General features: G+C 42.3%; 1 protein-coding gene across 6 annotated transcripts in view; it reads right to left on the reverse strand.

Annotated features, from left to right (window-relative positions):
* ADAMTS18 (ADAM metallopeptidase with thrombospondin type 1 motif 18) overlaps nt 1–25,491 on the reverse strand; it is a 184,877-nt gene that overhangs the window by 12,354 nt on the left and 147,032 nt on the right. For all 6 annotated transcript variants that reach the window (XM_064159946.1, XM_064159947.1, XM_064159943.1 and 3 more), the window contains 7 exons: nt 24,611–24,759; nt 18,574–18,746; nt 16,164–16,294; nt 15,903–16,026; nt 14,471–14,715; nt 4,688–4,829; nt 3,135–3,261 (listed from right to left, as the gene is read on the reverse strand). In XM_064159946.1, coding sequence (XP_064016016.1) covers nt 3,135–3,261; nt 4,688–4,829; nt 14,471–14,715; nt 15,903–16,026; nt 16,164–16,294; nt 18,574–18,746; nt 24,611–24,759 — 1,091 coding nt within the window. The remainder of the gene's footprint in view (nt 1–3,134; nt 3,262–4,687; nt 4,830–14,470; nt 14,716–15,902; nt 16,027–16,163; nt 16,295–18,573; nt 18,747–24,610; nt 24,760–25,491) is intronic.

Raw genomic sequence — 25,491 nt, forward strand, 5'->3', positions numbered from 1 at the left:
CAAATCTGATGCTTTGGCCCATCCTGCTTCTGCAGCTTCTCGCAGTGCCAGTCCTGTGGGCACTGGAATAGCCTACACTTTTAATGGCAAGAAAGCTCTTTTCTCTCCTTCTTTCACTGTGTGAAAGATGAACAGTATGTGTGAACTGTCTGTTCACATCTGCCTGAAAACAAAGCTGATTTTAATTTGCAGAAAAATGTATAAAAAGCTCACATTTTGAAAAAAAATCCCTTTGGGAACAGAAGAAATCCCAACTCTCAGTCTAGTAACTTCAGTAACTGCCAAAAGTAGTGGGAAATATTAAAAGCACTAATTTAAGGACAAAGAAATACTAATGTGAAAAGTCAGTAGTTATGTAATTCCAGAGCACGTCAGAAGTTTGCTTTTTGTCTGGTTTATAAATATTTGGACTGTTGCAATACCAACTTCTGGAAGAAAAAAAAAGTTGTAGTTTTATCCATTTTACAACTTTTAATTAGTTTGCCTTGATGTTTCTGACAACAGTGATTGATAGAGCAACCCAAAGTGTTCATGCTAAGAGTTTATTCGCTCTTAAGTGCTTAGAAGGTTCCCCTCTTCACAGAGGACAGGGCAATAAACTCACTTTAATGTCCTCTAGTAAACTGCCATTTTCCAAGATTATCTGGGCTGTGCTCCAAGAGTATCTTTCATTAGCTCAAGTAACTAAATAATTATGAGCAGATTTGGCAGCTCTGAAATCCAGTAACAGTGTGCAGTACTGATGCCTTTCGTGTTCTGACTGTTGGGATAGTAGTTTGCTCCTACTCAGGCTAACAAATCTTTGTTCTTATGCAGTCATTGTTCCTCACTGACCTTTGTAAGGCTGGAGCCTCTTTCATGTCACAGAACTGACAGGCTCGTATCTCCTCTCTTATTCACCTCCTTCCCTTCCTATTACACCTACTGTATTTGAGTTTGCTTTATTTGCTGGCTGTTGAGCATTCTTTAGTTCCTCCATGGTATTTCTTAACACAACTATTTTTTATTGTTATTTTGGCAGTCTCAGTTTTATGGCAAATACTAAATGCTGTGACTTTCTGGGCAGATTTCTCAGCAGGTATTCTGGCATAGTTTCACTCATCTGAATAGCAGCAATCAGTTAATTCTGGACATAGTCCTACATGTAGAACCTCCATACACTAATACATACTAAGGATGTTAAGAATAATTAATTAGTGAAGTGAGCTGTTTTTCCTCAGAGGTGGCTTTAGGCTTTTTTGGTTTTTCTTTTTGTGTTCTTTTTAGGGTTCAAGTAATTAACTGTACTTTTAAGTAGTAAAATTATCAGGGCAAGTCCAGCATGAAAACATTGCACTGAGTGCCAGATCAGATATTCAGCATTTTCAGTGATAGGTGCATCAGTGGATGGTCAAATGGAGTCTCTGGTTAACAGAAATGGAAATTTTGTGTGTGGTCAGAAGAAATGAATAAAATTGTGGTGAAGCTTTAGAGCATAACAGTGCCACATCAAAACAAAGGTAAGCACAAACTGCTCTGAAAGACCCAGGGAACATCACAGCCGATACGTTTCTGTGTACATGCTACCAAGTTCATTGGATAAAAATAGTTCTGGCAGGAGATGGGTTGCATATGAAAAGATTTGATTTGGCTACAAAGATTACTTAAAACTGGTATTGAGAAAATCATGTGGCTAAATGCAATCAAAAGAAACTGCTGAAGCAGGACCACAAGGCTCTCGTGTCAGATGGTTCCATTACAGAAGCCTTATCTCCATCCTTTTGTGGTCACAGGCTGTAATTTGCCTTTTGGATTTTGTCTGCTCTTCTGTCATCCTTAGATTTTGCAGGAAATTCCAAACTGTTACTGCACTGTTTTTCAGTATGTTCAACATACTGCAAACTAGGGATTTTTAAGTCAAAACAAAGCCACCACAGAACATACATCTTGTGCTCTGCCTCATCATCCTCTTCTGGGTTGGAGGAGATGAGGAATGCTTCCTACTAAACGTCCCCAAATGTGCTGTTCTATCAAGCAGGGCAGCAAGCTCAGCCAATTGCTTTTATCACTACAGACTGAAAAGCAGATGACACCAGGCTGACAGTTTCCCTCCATTTCCTCTGCCTTCTGCTGCCTGGGCACTTCAGTGCATCTTCAGCTGGTTTTGCCTCCCACTGAAACACTCTGAATGTTTTCAACATATTGCCTCAGAACACCTCCTGTTCTGGAGGTTGGAACTCCCTGTCCAACACATTAGAGCTTTTCTGACCTTTGGTGTAAAACTGAAGCCACGTTAAAGTTGCAAAGTCAGGAATCCAGCAGTGAAAACTCAACAACCAGCAGAAGAAAGATGGCCCATGTGTCCTTAAATCTACCATTTCTATTCTAAGCTACATAATGCTGTCTTTAATTATATGAGCACACAACAGTTTTTTTCCAAAGGACCTCTGCTACAGCTTCTATAAATCAGCATAACTCCCTTCTTTGCAGAGGAGCTCCATTGATTCAGGTCAGCTGGAGCCTCACTGCTGCTCTGTCTGTCGGTGTCTTCCTTTGCATCTCATCTTTCTTACCTCTTTCAGAAAATCAGATTGTTCACACAGGAAGTGTCTCACTATTTATTTTTGTGGGCACCAGGAGCATTGCTGACGATTTATTTGGTTTAGATAGTCCTCTTCTCGGGATCAGAATGCTCTGTGGGACATTTTGTCCAAAAATTACTGATTACACTTCACCAGATTCTTTTAACCTAATCTAATATGTGGAATCTGAGTCATGGGGCCAAGCTTCCACATGGGGAGTAGCACTTTACTCAGGAAATGGTCTTATTGATTCAAGGTGAGTAAAGGTGGCAGAACAGGCCTCTAAGTAACTTAGATTTACTCAGTGTCACATACCTAACCCCGGCATGGTGACAGAGCTGCAGGCAATCCTCAGGAGGTCCTGCTTAGCAACACCAGAAATACTTCCTCTATTGTTATCCTTGGGCAGAAGCCTACACAACAGTTTTAAACAATTGCTGCTTTACCTTACACAATAAAAGTGGGCTCCTCTAACAGGCTCTACAGTCCTCTGGGTCTGTTGGAGAGGACTTCTTTCACAGCAAACAGAGTCATAAGGCACAGCCAGAAGGTGCAAAACTAAAGAGAACTTACTATGCTGGGCAGGGATCAGCATTGCAGAGCTTTATCTCAGTTAAAGGCTTCATCCTGGGGCCACACAAGGAGGAATTCACTCGTGTTCGATGATCTTCTAAACAAATGGCTTTTGCTGTAAGGTGTCCTATGACAGTAGCAGAAAAAAAATACAGTAAACTGTTTACTCAAAAAGAAATAGTAGAGAAGAATTTTAACTAAGTCCAAGCTCATCCTTAGTCCATTTCCAATACTCTGAACTAAATAATTTAGCAATGTGTTCTTCAGATTAATTTCCTTCTCTGTAACACAACTACTGCTGAAATCAGATGAAACATCTTAGTTAAAAGCACCACAGTTGCACAATCATCTCCCAGCAAAAAAAATTCTTCAGCAGTTCTTCAAATCCTGATTCCCTACAGGCAGCAGCAGTGCTTGCTTAGAGCTCTCCTCATGCACTGGCAAACTGCAACAAAACATTCTGCAGCTTCTGACAGGAAAGAACCTTTGCAGACTTCAGAATCGTGCAGGTTCCTGAACGTGAACTCTAGCCAGCATCAACAGCAGGACAGACCACAGACGTGGCCACAGATGCCTTAAGAGATGGAGGGCTTTGACACTTGTGTTTAATTGAGATGTGTCAGTCACCTGACACAGGGCTCATTGGGCATAGCGAGGCAGATGCAGAAACATGGTTGTTCCCATCATCTTTATACCCATCTGTCTTATGGGGAAGGAAGAAAAATGCACTTGTCCTGTTTTATGTCTGCAGTGCTCCTGGTGGGGTTTCTTCCATAAGCAAGTTGCTGAGGTGCTGCAAAGTCTGACTAGCAAGGTATTCCTGAATTTCACCTGGGCTTTTTTAGCCAACTCAGGAGTGCAGCATGGCATTCCCTGTTCTTTGGTCTTAAAGGTAACTGCATCATACAGTCTTATTTCTATGGCCTCTGAAATTTTAATTCTCAGTTATTTTGGTGGGACCTTCCACATGCTACTTTTCTGCTTTCAGTGATAGAACAGCCAGGATTTACAAAATCTAATAGATGGTCTGGAGAAAGCAAATACTTAGAGCAATAGGCTAATAAGAAATATTTACATTAGAGAAAATTTCAAACTTTGACCTGTCAGCACTCAAATATTTGTAATTAAGCAGTGAGAAGATCACAGTGCAACAGCCAGTAGAGATCTTGCTAATATTTTAGTATTCAGTTACTCTCTACAGGTAAGAGAAATGCTACTAATTATTTGGTAGCTTTCTATGTTCCTAAATAACAACAACAAAGCACATTCCCACCTTGCTTCAACAACAAGATATCAAATGCACACGGATGACCTGAAAGAAGAGACTGAGTCACTGTAAATGACAGGAATTGAGGCTGGAATGACTTTTTCCTCACTATGAAGGAAGTATGAAGGTACTTCATTTTCAAGCTGTCCCACATCAGTCCAAGGACTGCTTCAGTGTAACCCCCTGTATGTACTGACACACATCTGCAAAATCAAAGGCAGCTGGAATGTTTGGGACGTTTTAAAAAGTGAAAGCTAAGAGGCTTAGCAATTGGGAAGTTACCTACCACCACCGCAAGTAGCTGAGCACTCTGACTGCACCGTCACCCAGGAGTAGCTTTGCTTTTTGACAGATGTCTTGCTTTCATTGTTGGTCTTGGAAAAGGTATATTCCCAAACAATCCCAGGATTTTTGCCTTGTAACAGGATCTAGAGAGGGATTTGTTTAGAAAAATAGAAGGGAGGGGGGGTACAGAAAGGGATTCTGTCATTCTGAAGAAAGGACAACTAAACATGCTACACATGTCCTATAGTTATACACCCTATGCTTGTGAAAGAGTTTTCAGGAGACCTCAGTTTCCAATAAGCTAAAAAGCATCTGAATAACTCCTAAGCAGCAGTGCATTTGCTTGGCCTGCAGGGCTTTTAACAGAAGAGCGCAGAAATACAGAGCTCAGCATAATGCCTCTTTAAATCAGAAGGCACTTGACTAGATTGGTGAAGCAGAAATGCCTCCAGTAGATGTGCAAGATCATCCAAAGCCTTGGCAATGCTATATTAGTCACTGCCCCTGCCCCAGCTCTCAGTGCTCTGCACCTGCAGCCAGCCCTAACCAAGTGAGTACCTGCGCTCACTGGGGGCTCACTGGCAGGTGCTGGAGTTTGCCTGTGGCAGTGCACTGGATGGATCGAGGATTTGGAGTGGTGGAAATTTCCTCTCTCTCTCTGCCTTGGCTACTCATCACTATTTGATGTAAATGTTTTAGAAGATTTAACAGCCCTTCAGCTGAAGGGAAATATCTCTTCCATACAAACTTTTATGGAAGCTGTCTGACTGCTGACAGTAAAAAGTCCAACTCTATTAAAAGAGCTGTTCCACAGTCATGCTGAAACTTGAACCTCAACTCCACAGGCATTACAGTTTGTAAAACACACAGGTTTCTACAATGTGTGTTCACTCTACTGTCCTTTAGGCCAAATCAAGACAAATAGCCAATGTTCAGAACATGTGCTTCAGGAGGAAATAGCAAAGTTACACCTACTAAGAACTGAGCCATGGAGAAGTATTTCTTTAATTAAACTAATTTCTTTCCTGATTTTTGTTACACACCAGACCTCAAAATACTTTAATTTGCTTTTACTCCCTGGAAGGTCCTAGGTATCAGCACAGGCCTCAGCACCTTAGGCATCCACAAACAATTTCAAGAGTAGCTTTATTTTCTGGCTAATGTATCAGCAGTCAAAGTCAGCTTTCCTTTGTCACGGTCTTGTGAGGATTCGCTTTCTCCCATTTCAGTAGGTGCTCTGTGTTCCTTCAAAGGCAAAGGCTGAAATTCTGTCTGGCCTTTTGAAAAGTTGTGTCAGAAGAGGAGGAGGTTTTGTTCATACCTCAAGACTTCACGTAAGGGTTAGCCCTCATCTCATTTGATTCTGACAACTGGCATAAAGCTGCACTATGTCAGTGGCCATAAAACCAGCAAAGCTTGAAACCTTCCTAACAAAATACCCTCAGGTATTAGACTGAACCCTTGTCTTCTGAAAGTGCTCTGCTTTGTGATAGGAGAGGCAAAAAGCAGAGCAGATGCATTCTAAACAACATAATACAGAAGGGAGAGGAGGGACAAGAAGAAGATAAAGGCAGGTGCCAGTTTTACTCCTGTTAGACCAGTATCCTCCTGGTGCTGCACCAGAGTGAAGGGAACGAAGAGCAAATGATCTGACAAGCCAGAACAAGACATGTCAGTATCTAGCACTCCAGAAAATAACCACACAGTGATGTAAGAAACTCAGGACCTTCAGCTGAGCGTAAACCCTGCACCCCAGGCAACTTGGCCATACATATTGCAAGACCTTGGGCTGCACAGCCCCTTCTCCTGCACTGGAGGGCAGACACACTTGGACCAGATGAGCTCAACTTCAGTGTGAACTTCCTCTCCTTTCCTGGCCACCAGCCAAAGCTAAAGCCCCTTCCCACTCTGCAGACTACAAGAGGGAATGTTTACAAAGCAAGAGCTGCATTATCTTCAGGTCTCACCTCCCAGACCATTCCAGCTGTGTAGAAAAGGGGCAAAATCAAACTCTGGCAAAGTATTGGAGACAGAATATTGCCGGACACAAACCCATGTACTTCAAAGTCCCTGGCACTCAGCTGAAAAGCAGTATACAGTGTATAAGTTCTCCCCAGGAATGCAATACTATTGCAAAGTTGCAGTTTTGCCAAAATAATGAGCATATAAAAGTTTTTCTACTGTGTTTTCAAACATTCGTTATAAAGGCCTTCCTTAAGAACCCCAGAACTGAAGTCTGCACATATAGCCAAGTTATCAGACCTACAAATTTGGAAAGACCTCCACTGCTAGTCTACTTAATTGGATGCATTCCAGCATCCTTCCAGCCAACTGGCATTTGCTCCCAAATTTACAGCTGGCAAACAACCTCCTTAAACATTTCCAGTTCCTCAGCAGAACTGTTTAATGTCTACCTTTAACACACCAACCACCTGACTTCAGACATAACACTCAGCAGCTCTGACCGCAGGGCGCTGAGTTATAAAATTTACAGCTTCTAGAGTTGGAAACCCACAGACTCTAGGGCTGGAACCTGCCAGGGCTATGCTGGAGAAAAAGAGCTGTGGCTTTTGCTTAGGGCACAAAATGTTAAAACAATGGTTAAATTGAAATCTCCTGAGTAAAGAACCTTTTCCTTTGGCTGCTAATTCTGATTTCAAAGCTAACCCAATCCGTTTTCTCCTCTAGCTGTCCATCTGCTCCTTTGTTCCAGATTACACTTTTGCCCCGTGGCTGCCCTCTGTTTCCAGTACAGTGCTACATTTTTCAGGTCCCATTTTGAAGGAGTCCATCAACATTGCTTTGTTGTGCTTGACTCTCTGCTTTTCAGGTGGTAAGACATACATGTGAGGTTACTTGCACCACAGTGAATTAAGATACTAATGTAGATGTGACAAACTCCTCTTTCTTCCATAATATTCTGCCCAATGTGTAGAAAAGTATGCTAATGCCTGGCATGGACCCCTTACCTAACAGACACTGAGCACAGAGAAACAGGCAGGGAAAGGAATAGCTGTTGTTTCCCCCTGTGTCCCTCTGGTATTTCCATCTCCAGTGATTGTGTACGTGCATCATTTACAAATTCAGCATAAGCCCAGATTTTTGAAGCCCAGCATGCATGGTAGCTTTGATCTGACTCTCCAGACTGCATCTACATTTCCTGGGTCACTCCCATGCTTTGTAAGGCTTTGGTAATCTCTCTAGGTGGATGTAAGAGAGCTAAGTTATCTACAGTGAGCCAGCAAATACCCCATAGGGGCAGATGGAGAAGTTTGTCGCTGTGAAGGCTACTGCCTGGCTGTGTTATGCTTGTGAGACCTGCAGGCTTCGCCCACTGTGAGTCTACACTCTGTTTAATAAATAAATTGTAACATCTAACATCCTAAGGCAAATTCTGAGCATTCTGTTCAGTCAGGATTAATGCCCAAGACTTTCCTGAGTTTACTCTGATTTTGGTAAGACAGATCTAAGCATGCAGTGTATGACTCTGTTCATCAAGTTTTAAAGCAGGGCCATTGTCTTGAATGGACAGTTACTGGGTGGGAGTTTTGACAGGTTCTAACACCACGAGCTTCAAAGGAAAGTGAGAGAACATCCTTTTGGAAAGCACCAGTTGAGGAAGTTACCCATTGGTTGCTTAAGCCAAACCTTAAAACAAAAGGGGCTTTTATCCTCCCAGTACTTCTAAAGTAACTTTAAACACCACCTTAACTAAAAGCTTATGACAAACTATTGTTTCTCAGCAAAGTCCACTAAGGTCATTAGAAGTCAAAAAAAAAAAATACAGAATATCCAGGAAAGGTCCTGAATGATCTCATTTCCACTTCAGCTGTTTCAAATTTATCTTCTGTTGTTATTGTGTCTCTATTTTTTTTACTCTTCACATGCTAAATGTCCAACCTTGAGGGATAGTGTCCAGTTAATCTCTCCTCACTGAAGGAGAACGCTTTCATCCGCTGGAATGAACCAACATCTGCATCCCATAAGCACATCTTAGCTCTCTTTAGCTCACTTTCTCTTTAGGGGAAATCAGTACAGATTTATCATCTAGTAGCTAACAATACATGCGATGCTTTGTAACTGCAACTTGGTTTTCTCCCAGTGGTAGCTAGATGACCACTAAAGTCATTCCACCTGGCCTCCTTTCTCTTTCTTCCCTCTGTTGGTAAAGGGGAAGTGATTCACTGGTTTTAATTAGACATATTCCTATTCCTGCCTTTCCCATCATTCAGATGAGTCCTGGAAGGTGACTGATTATTTCCTCAAAGGGATGTGGACCTGGTGTGAATTGCATATTGATAGAGGCTAGTGCTGGCAGTGTCCCTTGTGCTCTCCTGGAAAGTATTTTCAGCAGTTAGTGGTGCCCACTGGCAGCCCTTATTTGCTATGTCAGATAAATGAATGATGAATTTACTGCTTGTTTCTCCTCAAGTTAAATATTTTTCGGTTAACAGCAAAACACTGACAAGGTCTTTAAATGGAAAGTGCTGACCTAGGCTTACCTATGAGCAAATGACAGATAAATGAGCTGAATATATTCAACTGCATTAAAAGGGGAAAAAAACCCAGCATGTTTCCATTTAAGATGAGACAATTACACTACAGAAAGCATATTTTTAAAAGCTGGTATTAATTTCTGATCCTGGATTGTCATTTAACCGACCCAGTTCTGCCCCTTTGCCCACCATCTGTTATTTCATCTAACCTGAATCTGACCACTTGGGGAACTGCCTTCTGAATCCATGATTATTTTTCATTTCAGCTTTTACTGATTTCTACAAACCCACAATCACCAAAATACCAATAATTCTATCTGCAGAAGAATACAGACACTGGAAGTCTGAAGGGCACTGGTTTGCTGGGGGTTTGGGGGTTTATTTGCCTTCCCTCCATTTGTGAAATTAACTCTTGAGCAATCCAGAAAGGTTTCTGATCAATTCTAAAACCTCATCATGCAACTTCCACTAGTTATGCTCAGGAAATACTACCAGTCCTACACCTCACAATGTTCTCTGCCTCCTCAGAAAATATTTGGACAGTATAGTTTGTATTTTTCCTTCCACAGACTAGAGAAGTTAGAGACTCACTGCCTGCCTTGGTATAACTCCTTCCCATAGTTACAGCCATAGGATGTACATAAACAGACCAAGTGTGTTTATTTCTTGATGCAATTTCAGGGCAAATAAGAAAAGCACTTTATCAGTCTTTTTCTTGTCTCTTACCCATTTTTGAAAGGTGCTTAGGACTGAGAGGTCTGATGAAATGATGCTTGCTCAGCTACTGAAAAACTTGATAGCAAAGCAGATGTAGAGGCACAGGCTGTACAGTAAGAGAGCAATACAACATTCTGCTGAACTGCAAGGCTGAACTTGTGAGACACAAGACAGGAAGGAATTTTAGGATTTTTTTTTCTTATTTGGGTTTGCTCCTTCTCTCAATACATGCTTCAGCTGTCTCTTTCAAGAAAGTGTTGTAGAGAACAACTGCATTTCAAAGGCAGCCATTGCCTCCAGCACAGACCTGCCAGACCTGTCTGGACCCATACCTGGAGCGCACTGGTCCCATCCTCTCCCGTGGATGTTGCTCAGGGGACGTGCACAAGCTGGCTGAACGTTCTGGAGATGTGCAGGTTGGTTTGCATTCAGAGACACAGTCAAAAACCTGGGCTCTCTGAGTCACCACCCAAATGCCTAGCAAAACTGTGACTACAGAACTAAACAGGCACACAAGATGTGTTAATCTGTCTGTCAGGTGGCTGAGGAATGGCAATAAATACACCTACAAATCCTTGCACTTTCTGCCCATCTGAATAATGAAAGTTCCTGGGCCTATGTGTGCAGTTTATTCAGTTTCTCAATACCTGCAGTGCACACTTTTACAAGGCCTTGCTCTGAATTCTTCTAAGGAAAAAGAAAATCTCTACAAAATAACAATTCCATTTCTTTTTAATACAATCTCACCTGAAAATTAAGGAAAAAAAAAATGAATCTGAAAATTACCTGAGAAGCTGAGGTCTGAACCCTGCAAAGCCTTATCTTACTGGAACATAATTTAACTGTATAAAAAAATGACTGGCAGGGCTTTTACACACGTCTCCTTTTTTTATTTTCCCCTGAAAATTATACTCAAAAAAACCCTCCCACAATGTAATAAGCTGAAGCACTCCTTTTTTTTTTTCCCCAGTTTTCTATCAGTGCCTGGTATTTATAGTTAAAGTAAAAATTGTTTCATTATCACTGCTGCAAACAGAACTTCATCAGTATGTCTGCTTTCTCATGAAAGCATATTTCTCTAGTTTTCATTGGCATAACTGCTGCTTGGAGTTACTGGGAAAGCATAAATAATGCAACTCTCTGAACAGAAAATCTTGTCTTTTTCTTTCCAAATTCAGCTTGTTGGCTGTTGTTTAAATTATTGAAAGGAAAAAAAAATACACCCTTCTTAAGTACATCTTATACCACTATCTAATTGGGGAATGTGTAACTGCAACATTTGCAGTCATTAGAATCTTAGCAAACCCAGCAGTGTAGGTATTTCAATAAAAATACAAGGGAAGTTTAAATAAGCTCTCAAAGGAGCAATAGCCTCCAGTTAAATGTTAAACCTTAATAAAACTGTTTAGCATAATTTGATAGGATGAAAATAGAAGTGTTACTTGGCATTAATTTTTTTTTTCTTGATTCTGCAAGTATGTGCATGATGTGCAGCCAAGACATCTTGCAGGCAATTTATTACTCATACTTCGGCTCTATAATCATAGAGTTCAATCCACTTTGTATTATGACAAATAAGATTCCTGAGAATTCAGCTGAACGTTTCATAGAATGGTTCAGGTTGGAAGGGACTGCAGAGATTATCTACTCCAACCTCCTTACCAGGGATGCCTCTCAACTAGACTCAACTACCTGAAGGGAAGTTGTAGCCAGGTGGGGTTGGTCTCTTCTCCCAGACAATCAACAACAGAACAAGGGGACACAGTCTTAAGTTGTGCTGGGGGAAGTCTAGGCTGGATGTTAGGAGGAAGTTCTTGCCAGAGAGAGTGATTGGCATTGGAATGGGCTGCCCAGGGAGGTGGTGGAGTCACCGTCCCTGGAGGTGTTCAAGAAAAGACTGGCTGAGGCACTTAGTGCCATGGTCTAGTTGACTGGATAGGGCTGGGTGCTAGGTTGGACTGGCTGATCTTGGAGGTATCTTCCAACCTGGCTGATTCTATGATTCAGCTGCTCAAGGCCTCATCCAACCTAGCCTTGAACACAGCCAAGGAGGAGGCATCCACAGCCTATTCCAGACTCTCACCAGCCTTGTACTGAAGAACTTCTTCCTCAGATCCAGTCTAAACCTACTCCCCTTCAACTTCAAACCATTCCCCCTTGTTCTGTCTCTAGACACCCTTATGCAAAGTCCCTCTGCAGCCTTCCTGTATTATCCCTTCAGGTAATGGAAGGCAGCTCTAAGGTCCCCCTGGAGTCGCTCTGTGTCAATCTCATGATGGGAACACCAGAACTGGATGCAGTATTTGAGATGGGGAACTGCATCTAATATTTAGAACCGTGCTTGTTTCTTTAGAGTAAGGCTATCTTGAGATGATTTGCAAACAGGGAAACATGTCTGTGACTTGTAGATCAAACTCCTCCTTGGACCACACCATCCCTATTAGCACACAGGCTGCAAATGAAAAAGTTTTCAGGTGTTTTTGAAAGGCACTGCAATTTGTGATGGTAATTTGTGAAAATACATATTCTTAGCTAATGTCAAACTGTCCACTCTAAAATGTGTGTCTGAAATACTTCAACGTGCTCACGGTCCATGAACTGCAGTGGTTCTTAAGGGTACATTACTCAGTAGGAGTAGCAGCAAGGCTCTTCAGTACTCCAACTGAAGAGTTGTGAAAGTTCAAATAATCCTTGAAGACTGTATTTCATGTCACAGTCTGCACTTACTGTGCTGCTTAGTTTAAGAGAACAAAGGTGAGCTAAGGGAGAAGGGATGCAGAGCTCCCAGCTAACTGCTGAACTTCTGCAGAGAGCAGCATCCGTCCCGGTGCGGAGCAGAGTGCTGCCCCTGAGCACGGCTGCAGTGCTTGCTCTCATGCTCCTCAAGTGCACCCTGAGGAAAGCTGTGTGTGATAGTGAGCTGGCCAGAGGATTGCTGGAAGGTGTGGGAAAGAACTGAATCATTTCTGGGGAGGGCTGCTTCCTTCTCACAGAGAAAGATTCATCAAAACAGGCAAAACAGCGAGTTCCAAAGCCAAAGACCTGCCAGAGCTTCCCAGCAAAGCTAACCTAGCTAACAAGGAGTGAAGACCTTGGAGAAGCAGCCAGAAATGGACTCTCAGATGCTGTGGTACATTTTAAAGGAAAATACAGTAAAGCAACTGTCCTGGTAGGGCACAAATCCTGCCGGGCACCTTTAACCCTGACTCTCCTCCTGTTGTGCTGGGGTCCGGGAGCGAGTAGATGAGCCCTTGAGGGCTAGGGGGCTTAGCACCTCGTGTCCGGTGTCTTGTGCTGCCCTCAACGCGCCTGCACAGTCAAAGGAGGCAGGAAGCTTTGACTTCATTGGCCAGAGCAAAGGTGCCAGTGCCTGCTGGCCAGCTTGATTGCAAAATCGAGTACATAAAGGAGGATGACTCAGAAAGCCTGGCCTTCCTGCACTTGCCTTTCAACGGCAGCCTTCCTGCACTTGCCTTTGTCTGCAGGGAGCATCTCCTCGTTTGCGGCTCCTTAACAGGCGGCCAAGTGTTACAGCTCACACTAGTGGCTTAGCAGCATCTCCTTCCTCCTCTGCCTGAAATATTTGTATTTTACCCCCGCATCAACGCGAGTTTGAAAGCGTCTTTCACACAGGAGGCACACTCAGGGACCAAAGGCATCGTGAGTATATGCTGGAGTGAATTCCAGACTCCATAGGCATCAGTTAGAATTTTTCCTGTTCTCGTGTTACTGTTTTCCAAGTTCTGGTTGATGAAACTGTTTAATTCTATGCAATTGCTTCTTGTCAACCAAAAATCCACAGAACCTCAGGGATTTTCCCCAATTTTTGAATATTAATAATAAAACTAATATACAGACACTGATATTCAAAATTCATAACCAATGATTAATTTCCAATACAGCAACCTGAAGTAAAAAGAGATGTTTTTGAGAAGTTTTAGTGGCCAATTCCAAAATTATCACACTGGGACAAACCACTCAAGTACTAAAATATAGTTTCACCACAGGACATCCAGAAGAGAAAGCAGGTGATAGAATTTGAATGGGAGATAAAGATATACCAAAGGTGTTTCTGAAGATGCTACCATCAATAAAACCAAATCAACAGAACTTACACTGGAGCCTATGTGTGGCACTTTGACCATCTGTGTCCCAAGGCAGATGTAAAATTGGCTGCCTTCACCTAAGTTTCTGAAGTGCTGTTTGAAACTGCTACCATTTGGCATTGCCATAAAGTTAATTTCATTTTTACATCACTGAATTTGATTTGGAACCACTTATGGGATGCATTTACAACCTCGGTTCCCGTTGTGTAGCAGCTGAGAAGTAATGCTACATGGTGTGCTTTATGCACCTTCCTTTTCACTGAGCTTGTGACAGTTCACTGAACTTCAGCTCTCACTCAAGTGGTGAAAGGCCTTTCAATCTGGCATGACCACATAATTAAGTCTGAAAGCTATCATGACTCAATGTGATTCTTTAATCTTGCTGAAAGCTACAGTGCAGAGCTAAAGCTGTCGTTGCTAATTCTGTAATAGACATCAGGGAAGAATGAAAAGAAGAAAGCTTACTTCAAAGACCAGCGTCTCATTAGTTGGTCCTGCTGCATATAGACTCTCTGGATGGTTAAAAGAGCGCTGATAATCGAAAACTGTTCCAGCAAAGGAGAACTTCCCTGGCCAGTCGATGGTCCAGTCCCCTGTCAGGTAGTACTTCTTGCCGAGGTTGCGCACCGCAAGGTAGCTGGTGGAGACCTGCATCTCCTGGAGCTGTATGCTGCGTGCTCCTGCTGGCACCGTCACCACCGCGTAATAGTCTGGAATGAGAGAAGGACGCAGCATGTTTGCAGAGATGGCTTATCACCAGTGAGCCAGCTTTAAATGTTTGCACTTTAAAAGATATTGAAGACAGCTGTTCTGGCCCACCAAAGTGACTCCATTTTCAGGAGGAGAGGGCAGCTCTGATTTAACCCCTCCACGCAGCCTGTAATCAGAGTGACTCTGAGGTATTTCAATTCCTGGAATTTTTCTTTGTGATTAAAGACAAGAAAAAGCAAGTTCACCTTAGAAAAATGCAGAACACATTAACAGAGGTTTCACTCTAATTGTTTTACCAAGCTTTCCATGTAGCTCCTTACAGTAGTTGGAGGGTACTGCTTCCATCATGGACCAGGTTTGTGAGGGGAGATGCACTGGGAGGCAGGAGGCTTTTGGAAAGTCCTGTGCACTACTGGATCTCCCTGCTCTGTGCCAGTGCACCCTGAGCACACAGAAATCTCGCTCATTCTGCAGCCAGATGAGGTGCCACTGACAGTCTCTAGCACACACTGCACACAGCTGATTTTGCAGAGTGTACAGCTCAGATTATTTCTCTAGCATTGCACCTCTGCACGATTATATCCTGAACAATTTCCTGGCCTGTAGACTTAATTATTGACTTGTCTTATGATCAACAGTAAATGGATCCTGAAGGAAACACTCTCTGCGTTTTATGCCTGAGAAAATGCAGCACAATGAGATTATTTCACAAGAAGCCTGTGACAGTCCACTAAAGAAAAGTCCACCTCCCAGTGAGTGGATCATCCACTGAATCAGCTGGACAGCTTCCAGTCAGCTTAATTTGAAAATGGACATGGAAATACTGTCATGTTTGGCATAAGGCTGTGGATGGCTTCTTTTATCTTCTGCAGTCCCAGTCCAGTCAGAGCTGCTGACAGCTAGTTTTTCACTTAGAATCTCTTTCAAGAGGAAATTCACACGTAAAGGGAAAATGTGGCTTAAGAAACAAGAGCAATGTTTGCAGATTAACTAACCAAGACTTATGGTCATAGCTTTCTTGTTACCAAGAAACAGGGGAAACGTGAACTCTCCTGTCACTCTCCCTGTGATTTTCAGTTCACATCTGGACTTCTAACCACTGCCCTAATGAGCAAGGAGTCATATATATTACATGGGGCTACGGCACAGCAATGAGTTGATGGTCATGTGGAACAGCTTTCCTTACCATTAGCTTTGTGCTGGATCAAGTATTGGCCTTTAAAGAACTTGCACGTTGAATTATCTCCTTTACAAACTCCACAAGCATCCAGTACAGCTTTGGAACCAAGTCCATGATCACACCCTACTTGCTGCAACCAAAAAGGCACAAGTGAAGGACTCTCACACAAGGGAATTTGAAGACACAGCTGTGTTTTCTGTAAAGGAGTCAATTGCCCGCTTAACAAAAATAGACATTTGGACTGTAAGAAACTGAATTTTATCTTACTTCACATACTCCATCAATGCAAACATCATATTTGTTTGGAGAACACAAAGTTCCATCCTTTACTTTGGTGGACATTGCAAAGAAAAAGTCAAAATCTTCAGCTGTGCAGTACAATTTACATCTATCTTCCTCTGAGGGGGAAAAAAAACAAGAGAAGAAACTATCAGCAGACCTGCAGCACAGTTCAAATGTAAAACAACAAAACCAACACCCTGCTGTTGCTTCTTCCTTCACCCTAGATGGCAAGCTACAAGAATTAATTGTGTGTGGTGATGTAGCAGGACACAGAGATGGGCAGAAATACAGCCCAATACAGTAGCCTCTATGGTGCTGTTTTAAAACAGCCTGTGGGTTTGACTGACCACACATAGAATTAGGAGTTAAAACCCAGTGTGAAAACATGGACACTGCTTAGCTCTGCTGCTGTGGCCCTGATTTCATTTCCACCAGTTCACAGTTTCAAATTCCATTTTTTTATTGAGAGAAATTGGAGACTGTAATCATTTTATTTAATTTTTAGCTAAAAGTTGAAAAATATATAAAAGGGTACAAATGATCAGTTCAGCTGAAAGCCAGGACTGGGGCCAAGTTTTCCTCTAAGGAAAGCACTTTTCTCTAGAAAATTCCAGCCACTGTCAATCAGATTTCTTCTCATACATGGATGGCATCTCACAGTTAGAGAGGGTTGCCTCTATGCAGACAAAGACAGTCATGCAGTGGCAAATACTGACACAATTGTTCAAATACACAAGTTCAATACCAGTTGTGCAGCGTAACAGAATTTAGAAGAACCTGAAATTGAATTCAAAATAGCTTCCTTTTAATCTTAAATAAGCAGCTGGATTTCCCATAGCATTTTATACAGGGGCAAGGCATCTGTGGCAGTCTGGAAAACCAGATGATGTTTTCAGGACAATAAATGTAGATCTTGGGGGAGGATTTTGAGAAGGAGCTACAAGAGTAAGGACAGGCATTTTCAACTCCAAAGGCACTTGGGAATGTCTTGCTTCTGACAGTTATGCTTTCTGCCCCTAATTTTAATATCCTTTTTTTTATTAAACTAAGCACATCTTCCACCTTTAAAAGCAATAGAGGCTACCTTAACTTCAGTTAAACACTTATTGTACAACATCCACTGTTAAATGCTGTCACACCATATTTCCTCTTTCCTCTGGCCACCTTGGCTCTTAGGACACAGATTTCTAGATCCCCACGAAAAGCTCTGCAAAGACTTCTGGACAGAATATAATCAGGCTGTGGATGAAAGTGCTATGGCTGTGTGTATATACACAGCTATGCATTCAGTAGCGTAAAACCCAGATCTGTACAGGTGCTAAACAAAACATCTACAATGTCACAGCCCAGCCACTTAGCCTGGAGGAGAGGAGGCTCAGGGGTGACCTTATTGCTGTCTACAACTACCTGAGGGGTGGTTGTGGCCAGGAGGAGGCTGCTGTCTTCTCTCAGGTGGCCAGCACCAGAACAAGAGGACACAGCCTCGGGCTGCGCCAGGGGAGATTTAGGCTTGAGGTGAGGAGAAAGTTCTTCACTGAGAGAGTCATTGGACACTGGAATGGGCTGCCCGGGGAGGTGGTGGAGTCACCGTCCCTGGGGCAGTTCAAGGCAAGGTTGGACGTGGCACTTGGTGCCATGGTCTAGCCTTGAGCTCTGTGGTAAAGGGTTGGACTTGATGATCTGTGAGGTCTCTTCCAACCCTGATGATACTGTGATACTGTGAATCAAGCAGTCTACAAACTGCAGAGAAGGCATTTTCTATCTGCTCAAAATGACTACTGATTCCAAATACTTGCACGAAGAAGATGCAGAAAGTAAAAATAAACTTTGCTTGTACAAAAGATGAGAAATAGTTATTGAGACCTGAACTTCACATAAAGATCTCTCAGTAAAAGATGACTTTAGAAAATGTATGCCAGTATGTTGTTTGGTTTTGCAGTCCTCACGGGACTCTATCAGCAGAAAAGTCAAAGGGTTGATTTATTGTTACGTTTCGAAATCTGAGAACATTCCAAAGGAAGGAAGATTCTGGTAGTGTTATTGTGGGAGCTCACATTTCCCATGCTGAAAAATCCATGGAAATTGTTCTGTTTTGGTCTTACACTAACTGATATATAAAACAAAATGAAAGAGAGGAGTAGCAACAGCCAGGGAGTCACTCTAAGGACAAAGATGTACATTCGCAACCCAAATCAACCCTGCATGTTCACGCAGGCAGTGTCGCACAGGAGGCCAGATTCAACTGTGCTAGAAAGTAAACACATTTCAAACGAGCCAACTGAGTTTCTGTTTGCTTACATCAGGGTGATATTTGCCCAAGGAATATGGATGAATTGCAGCTTATAGCTCTCTTCCTGCAATTGCCCTTGTCGGTCAGAGCTGTGGCAGTAATTACCTTCCACTTTAGTATATGGCTTCCACTTGTAGTACCATCCCCGGAAAGGTTTGCTGTTGTACTCGGCACACTGCTGGGCACGGAAGTCCAAGCTGTTTGCTGGACATGGCTGATGGTTACAAAGCTGATAAACACGACTGGAACCTTGGCAGAATTTGCCACCATACTGTGGCCTGAAGGGAAAGAAAGGGAAAGAAAAGCTCCTTTTGAAAAAGTTCTTTTTTGTGCGACGGGCACTTTACAAGTGTATGAGAATCCAGAGAACATGAGGGAATCAGCATTTCACTGATGGGTCATTAGTTTTCATGGTCCCTAAAACCAAGCAAAGCAGTTGCCATGAACTATCTACTTGGATCACTGCAAGCTCAGCAAAGATGCAACCACCTAGAGATAAGTCATGTTTTCACTGGTATAACTTTATAGGGTGTATTGTATCGGCTGCTTCCAATCTTGTTACACAGCTAGATTTACTCTGCTGTACCCAAGGAATGAACATGTGCAAAGAATTACCTGTCACAATAAGAGTTAATAAAGGATAACAGAGCACTGATCAAATGTAAACAGAATGAATAATTGCATTTGGTTCTTCATTTGGTTTGTAAATCATTTTCCACAAAAATGTGCTTCGAAACAGTCAAAGGAACCAAGGTCTCTGCAGAGTTGTCCTGCTTTGGGGAAATGCTGGAACTCATGGATAGCTTTAAACATGTCACATCCACTTCAGCAAGCCTTACCTGGGCATTTCCCTTCATTTGGAGCAGGAAGAACATGTTCTACTACTTTTTTTATCTTACATTTGATGTTATCAGAATAGTTTTTTTGGTAAGAGGCAAGATTTTGTCTTTTTTAAAATGACTGAGGGGACTCACAAGCTGCTGAGAAACATTCACTCAGTTTTGCATTCCTTCTGGATCCACACAGGAATTCACTGACGTTATTCTACCAGTTTCACAATGCTCAGATCTGCCAGTACTGAGCCACATCTTCAGAACAATAAATTCTAAGAACTGTTGGTTGTATGATACATTTTTTTGCATCGAGTGAAAAGAAATGTTAACAGTTCTGCACTTGCACCCATTTGTGCAGTGATCTTAAGTACTGGGGAACACACATGCCTGGAAGACAAGCTGTGATCATTTGGTGGACAGTTTGTCCATGTTACACACTTACTAAGAAAAAAAAGTGGACTAATATAAAAGATACTACATCATAATAATAGCCAAGTAACAATTAGAATTCATCATCAATAATAATAATAGCATAAGAGACACAGATGTAAAGTACTGTTACTTTCAATGCCTAACCACTGTTAGAACTGTTCTCCAGATCAAGTATTCCATGCAGCTTCTCTCAGCATGCATCTGACTGGAGCAAGGTGGTGCAACGTGGATGAGAAAATTCAGGAGCTTTTCCTTTCTGCTGTCTGGTTTTTATGTCCATGATATCTGCCCCCCTGCCAGAACTCTGGGCTACCAAACAGTCTGACAAAGAAGAGGTGGAAACCCAGCTGCTAGTCTAGTTAAAATTGGGTTAAACCACCTGCAGAATGTGTTGTGGAAAACCCCCCAAACTTCTAGTGGCGTTCCTTGAGGCCACCTACTAGCTACGCTGACACTGGATATGAAGTTGAAGGTCTTAAAGTCAGTTTCTGTCCTAGTTGGTGGCAGTTCAGCCTGTGAAGGCAAAGGAGGATATTAAGCATCAGTGAAGTCAGGGTGTATTTATGTTCATTTTGTGTAATTGGTAAGAGCTTTGAGTTAAGACAGCCAAACCCTTGGGTCCTTACTCACTTCTCTACAGACATTTTTTACAGCTTCAGCACATGTGTGATTTTTGACCTCCTTCAGCCATAGAAAGCTAATCTGCTTCAGAGTAAGAAAAGAAGCAACCTCCTTCCAAGTAAATGCCACCAAACAAGCAATATAGGAGAATTATTTATAGCTAGATCATGATTTCTAGCCGCAGTCTTGCATTTGAGGATGGTATAACATTCCATCAAACTAAGGGAGCATTGAGAGAGGGATTTTGTTTCTCAGCTCTGTTACAGCATTTTAATATTACAGTACACTCCCATTACTGAAACAGTTGGCCAGAGAATTATGGAAACTTCCCCACCTTCGTTTTTCACCAGCAAGATGTCAGTAAGCGTTAAGTAATTCACAGGAAACTAGATGTAGATCTACAAACCCAAATGTCTGAGAAAAGGCCATTATCCACACTGACAAAATGATTCTGTGATTAGGGATGTTTACACCACCAGTAGCGTTTGATTGTAAGCAGAGAGCTTCTGCAGGCTGTCCAACACAGAGAGTATTCCAGCGTTTCTCTAGGGCTGCAGTGCTCCTCACACAGGTACAGCCTACACTTTTCATCTGTGTTCCTCCCCAGAGCTGGCATGCATGGGTAGAGGTACCTGTGTATTCACAGATACTGTCAGTGATGAGGTCTTGCTGAGGAAAATTGGAAAAGGGTGAGAAAGGGCAGCAAAAAAGTCTCCAAAAAGCAATTTGTAACAGAAGTGTAAGGACAAAGCTGTAAATACTACACTTCATATAAGACTCAAATATTAAAATGCTGCAAGAGTAGTTTAAAATCAGCTTTGCTTTACCCTTTAAGAACAGACTGCATGAACAAGGGCAGTAAAATGCATATTCACTGCAATACCATATGGAGAGTGAGAATATTTAGAAGTGTAATGAGGAATCCTCATTACAATGAGGATTAGACACTGAAATTCTGGACTCCTACTTCTTCACGCTTTGCAATTACTGAAATTCCAGTGCTCACATGACACCCATATTAAGGCAGTCTCACAAAGCTACACTATTTTATTCTGCATGAATTTGAGAGCTTTTCAGGGTCTTTCACAGAGTTAGATATTAATTGCTGTTTTAAATGGCATCCTTACTTTGCCTCAGTTCCCATCTGCATTGTCTGCAATCGCTAATACAGGTACTGTACACAAGAGATTAACAAGACATGGTTCGAGCAGTTCTGGTTCAGTCCTTTGATTGCATACTCGCCTAGAACTCCACTCCACTCTGACTGAACAATGCACTATTGTGAAGTGGGTAGGATGCAGTCCCACAGATATGATTTAGGTATTAATTTGACTCTCTTGGGCACTCTTCAGGTTCTTTTCCAGCTGAACTATTAAATGATGCAGTCTGTTGCTATCCCTCAACTGTAAAACGTTGTGATGTAGGAAAACCAGATCCATGACATTACCATGTGACAGTTTACAGAAACATAATGATTTTAGCAAATCTCTGCTCTACAGATGACCTCCATAGGTGTTTGTCAGCCTGAAATCATACCTAACTCCAGGGGTAACTCAGAAGCTGGACTCAGAGCTGTTTGGGTGTGGTCACAAGGTCTGTCTTAAAATAACCAGGAGAAAGAGAATTAAGTTGGATATTATCTGCAAGAGGAGAATTTCACCTACAAACACAGCTTTTCATAAGCAGCAACCTGACTGTCCTTCCCCTGTCTTTCAGCTTCTAATAAAATGTGTCACTGTTACAATCACTGGAAACCAGGAAATTTCCCTCAATGTTTACAAGAAGCCATTTACTTTGAAAAATGGACCACTTACTTAAAACCCTCATCTTAGAGTCCACCCAGCTCTTCAGAGCCCTTCACCCCTTGTCCTAAGCTCTCAGAGAAATGCATTTTATTCTTTGCCATTCTCAAGATTTCACTATCCAAAATTGTCTGTCGAGCTTTACTACAACATAGACATGAGCTCCTACCCAGATCTGGATTAGGAGCAGTTAAATATATTGCATATGAAATAACATACATATATGCACTGCAATGTACAAACACATGAACTATGCTTTAGGAGTCCAAAAAGAAAGGGATCATTATTCTTTGTTTGTGGGTAGCTATAGAGGTGAACAATGAACAGTGACTAGGTTATAAATCATTCCATGTGGTGCAACACTGAACACAGGCAGTATCATTTTCCCAATGACTCCACATCTACACAAAAGTGCTGTGATGGGAAATATCCAGCTACCTGGATACTCCTGTGTTCTGTGGGTGGCTTATTCACTGTCCTGTCATTTCACCTCTCTAACTCTGAGACATTTACAGTGTCTTCTCTTGCTCTAACTGAATTATCACTTATAAAACTGAATTTAGTATAAAGATGCATCAGTCCTGGTATCAAGCCTTACTTAGTTACAGCAAGTCTTACCTAAAACTTGCATGCAGAGGGATCTAAAGTACATAATGCAACAGTTACACACACTCTTCACGTTGAAGACCTTCTGTCTGAAGATCATTGGCAATCATGATAGCAGTGAAACCAGCAGGAACATTTCAACTGCTGCACATTCTGCCATCACAGACAGAGAGCAAGGGAAGGCTTATGAACAATGTGCACACATAGGAATTTAGCAAGCAAAACAGGGATCAAAGTCAGAAGACTAAAATGCATGTTCGAGATGTAACTGAGACCCTGCATTCTATTGCTAAAAGAGTTTAATAAAGATAACTATATCCAAGCCATTTTAGTTATCAAAATACACCAAGAAACAACAGAAAAGGCTGAAAAAATGCTCTGCTACAGATCTGCAAAAATTGGCTTGACTGAGTGATGGTAACAAAGACTATTTTAACTAACTCACATTTTCCTATAACACAGTATATGAAGCATGGATATTATTACTACAGCAGTGTATAGTAGGTGTGAGGCGTCTTTACAGCCTCATATAAACTGTGTCATATTTTCTCTGGTTTTTATTACTGCAGTTTAAATGCTGTTTTTATTGTGTGCAGTGAAGAATACATGTGTCTATGCCTGCTCAAGTTGTGTATGAAATAAAACAGTGAGATTCTTTTTTTTATTATTGCTAAGTTGAAGTGGATTGAGTGCTTGAGAAAGATGCTGCTCAGATAACACTTTACCTCTGCTTTGAAAGAGCACTGTGAGGAATAGCAGTAGTTACAGTGATAGGACATTCACTAGAAGAGAACACCAGAAATGTTTCATGAGAGCATACAATTCTAGGGCTCACCAAATTCATTTTGAGATGTGAAACAGAAAAGCATGCAAGCAACACTGCAAACATATATACAGGCATCTGCCTATAATCATTTAATACTGAATTCTGTGATTTTTCAGTTTGTTATCCTACACAACAATATCAAATCAGAATTCTTAATAGCCTTTAAGACCTTTTCCCCTTGTTTTTTAAATTATTAGGTGTGAACATGTCTGTGTGGCATTTTGTTACTTCACAGAATCATGGAATCGTAGAATGGCTTAGGTTGAAAGGGACTGCAGAGATCATCCACTCCAGCCTCCCAGCCGTGGGCAGGGCCACCTACTGAATAGATTTGGCTGCTCTAGTCCTCATCCAGCCTGGCCTTGAACACACCCAGGGAGAAGGCTTGCACAACCTCCCTGTGCAAGCTATTCCAGAGTCTTACCACCCTTGTGCTAAAGAACTTTTTCCTAAGATCCAGTCTAGCCCTGCTCTCCCTCAGCTTGAAGCCATCCTCACCTTGTCCTGTTGGGAGACACAAAAAGTCTCCTTGCAGCCTTCCTGTAGGATCCTCTCAGGTAAGGGAAGGCAGCTCTAAGTTCCCCCTGGAGTATTCTCTTGTCTAGGCTGAACAACCCCAGCTCCTTCAGCCTATCCTCATAGCAGAGGTACTCCAGCCCTTGGATCACCTTTGTGGCCTCCCCTGGACTGGCTCAAACAACTCTGTGTCCTCCTTATGATGGGGACACCAGAACTGGAGGCAGCATTCAAGGTGAGGTCTCACTTACTTACACAGAGAGTGTCACAAATTGAATTGAGAAAGTTGGGCTGTAGTACTGTAGCAGTCCTCAGACAGCCACTACTGTCTAGCATCAGGCCATACTTTCAGCTATGACTGGTGGCACTAGACATGAAAGAAAGGTCTTAGAAACATTTTCACCTGTAGTATTTCCCTGCAGAAATGAAGTCGTTTTTTCATTCCAGTTACACAAATAAGGTTATGAAAGGGTATTCAAAGATAGCTTTTCACATCTATGCCTTACTTTGGGTTATTGCAGTGTCTTTCTTGATACGTGACTCCACCCCCGCAAGTGCGAGTACACTCGGACCACTCGGACCAGGCTGACCACTGGCCATTGACAGGCTTGGGGCCATGATCCCCGTACTTGACACACTGTCCTCTTCGACACCACTGCCAAAAGAAGGACAGAAAGCATCCCATCAGAGTTAGTGGTGCACTTTGGAGCTCCAGGCTTCAGGCTGCTAAACGTGAGGTCACCCACTGAACTCAGTAAGACAGCTCACAGTAGGACAGGGACTCTGAAGCAGATCTGCACAATGGTTTAAGGAAGTACTGTCCTGATCATAGAGTCACGGAATCGTTTGGGTTGGAAGGGACCTCCAAAGGTTGTCTGGTCCAACCCTCTCTGCAGTCAGCAGGGGCATCCTCACCTAGATCAGGCTGTCCAGAGCCCTGTGCAGCCTCACCTTGAGTATCTCCAGGCATGGGGCCTCAACCTCCCTGGGCAACCTGTTCCAGTGTTCCACCACTCTCATAAGTAAAGAACTTGTTCCTAGCATCCAATCTAGATCTGCTCTTCTCTATTGAAACCATTGCCCCTCATCCTATTGCTACAGGCCTTTGGAAACAGTCTCTCCAAGTTCTGAGTTGACAAGTTCTGAGGTACACATTTTCAAACCTGTTCTCTTGGAGGGGGTCTTTTTGCCTTACTTTTACCCCCCAAAATGTTGATTTATGGTCCAGTACTATCAGAGCCTCAAAGCTTCCCATGTAATTGACAATAGTGTGCCAAAGCTCTCCCTTTTCTCAGTTAGGAAAGACTGCACAAAGAAAATGCAAAAGAAAACATTTGTCAGTACTTGCAAATCAAACCAATATTCTACTGGAAGAAACATCTCAGCA

Source organism: Pogoniulus pusillus, chromosome 20, assembly GCF_015220805.1.
Source record: "Pogoniulus pusillus isolate bPogPus1 chromosome 20, bPogPus1.pri, whole genome shotgun sequence".
NCBI lineage: Eukaryota > Metazoa > Chordata > Aves > Piciformes > Lybiidae > Pogoniulus > Pogoniulus pusillus.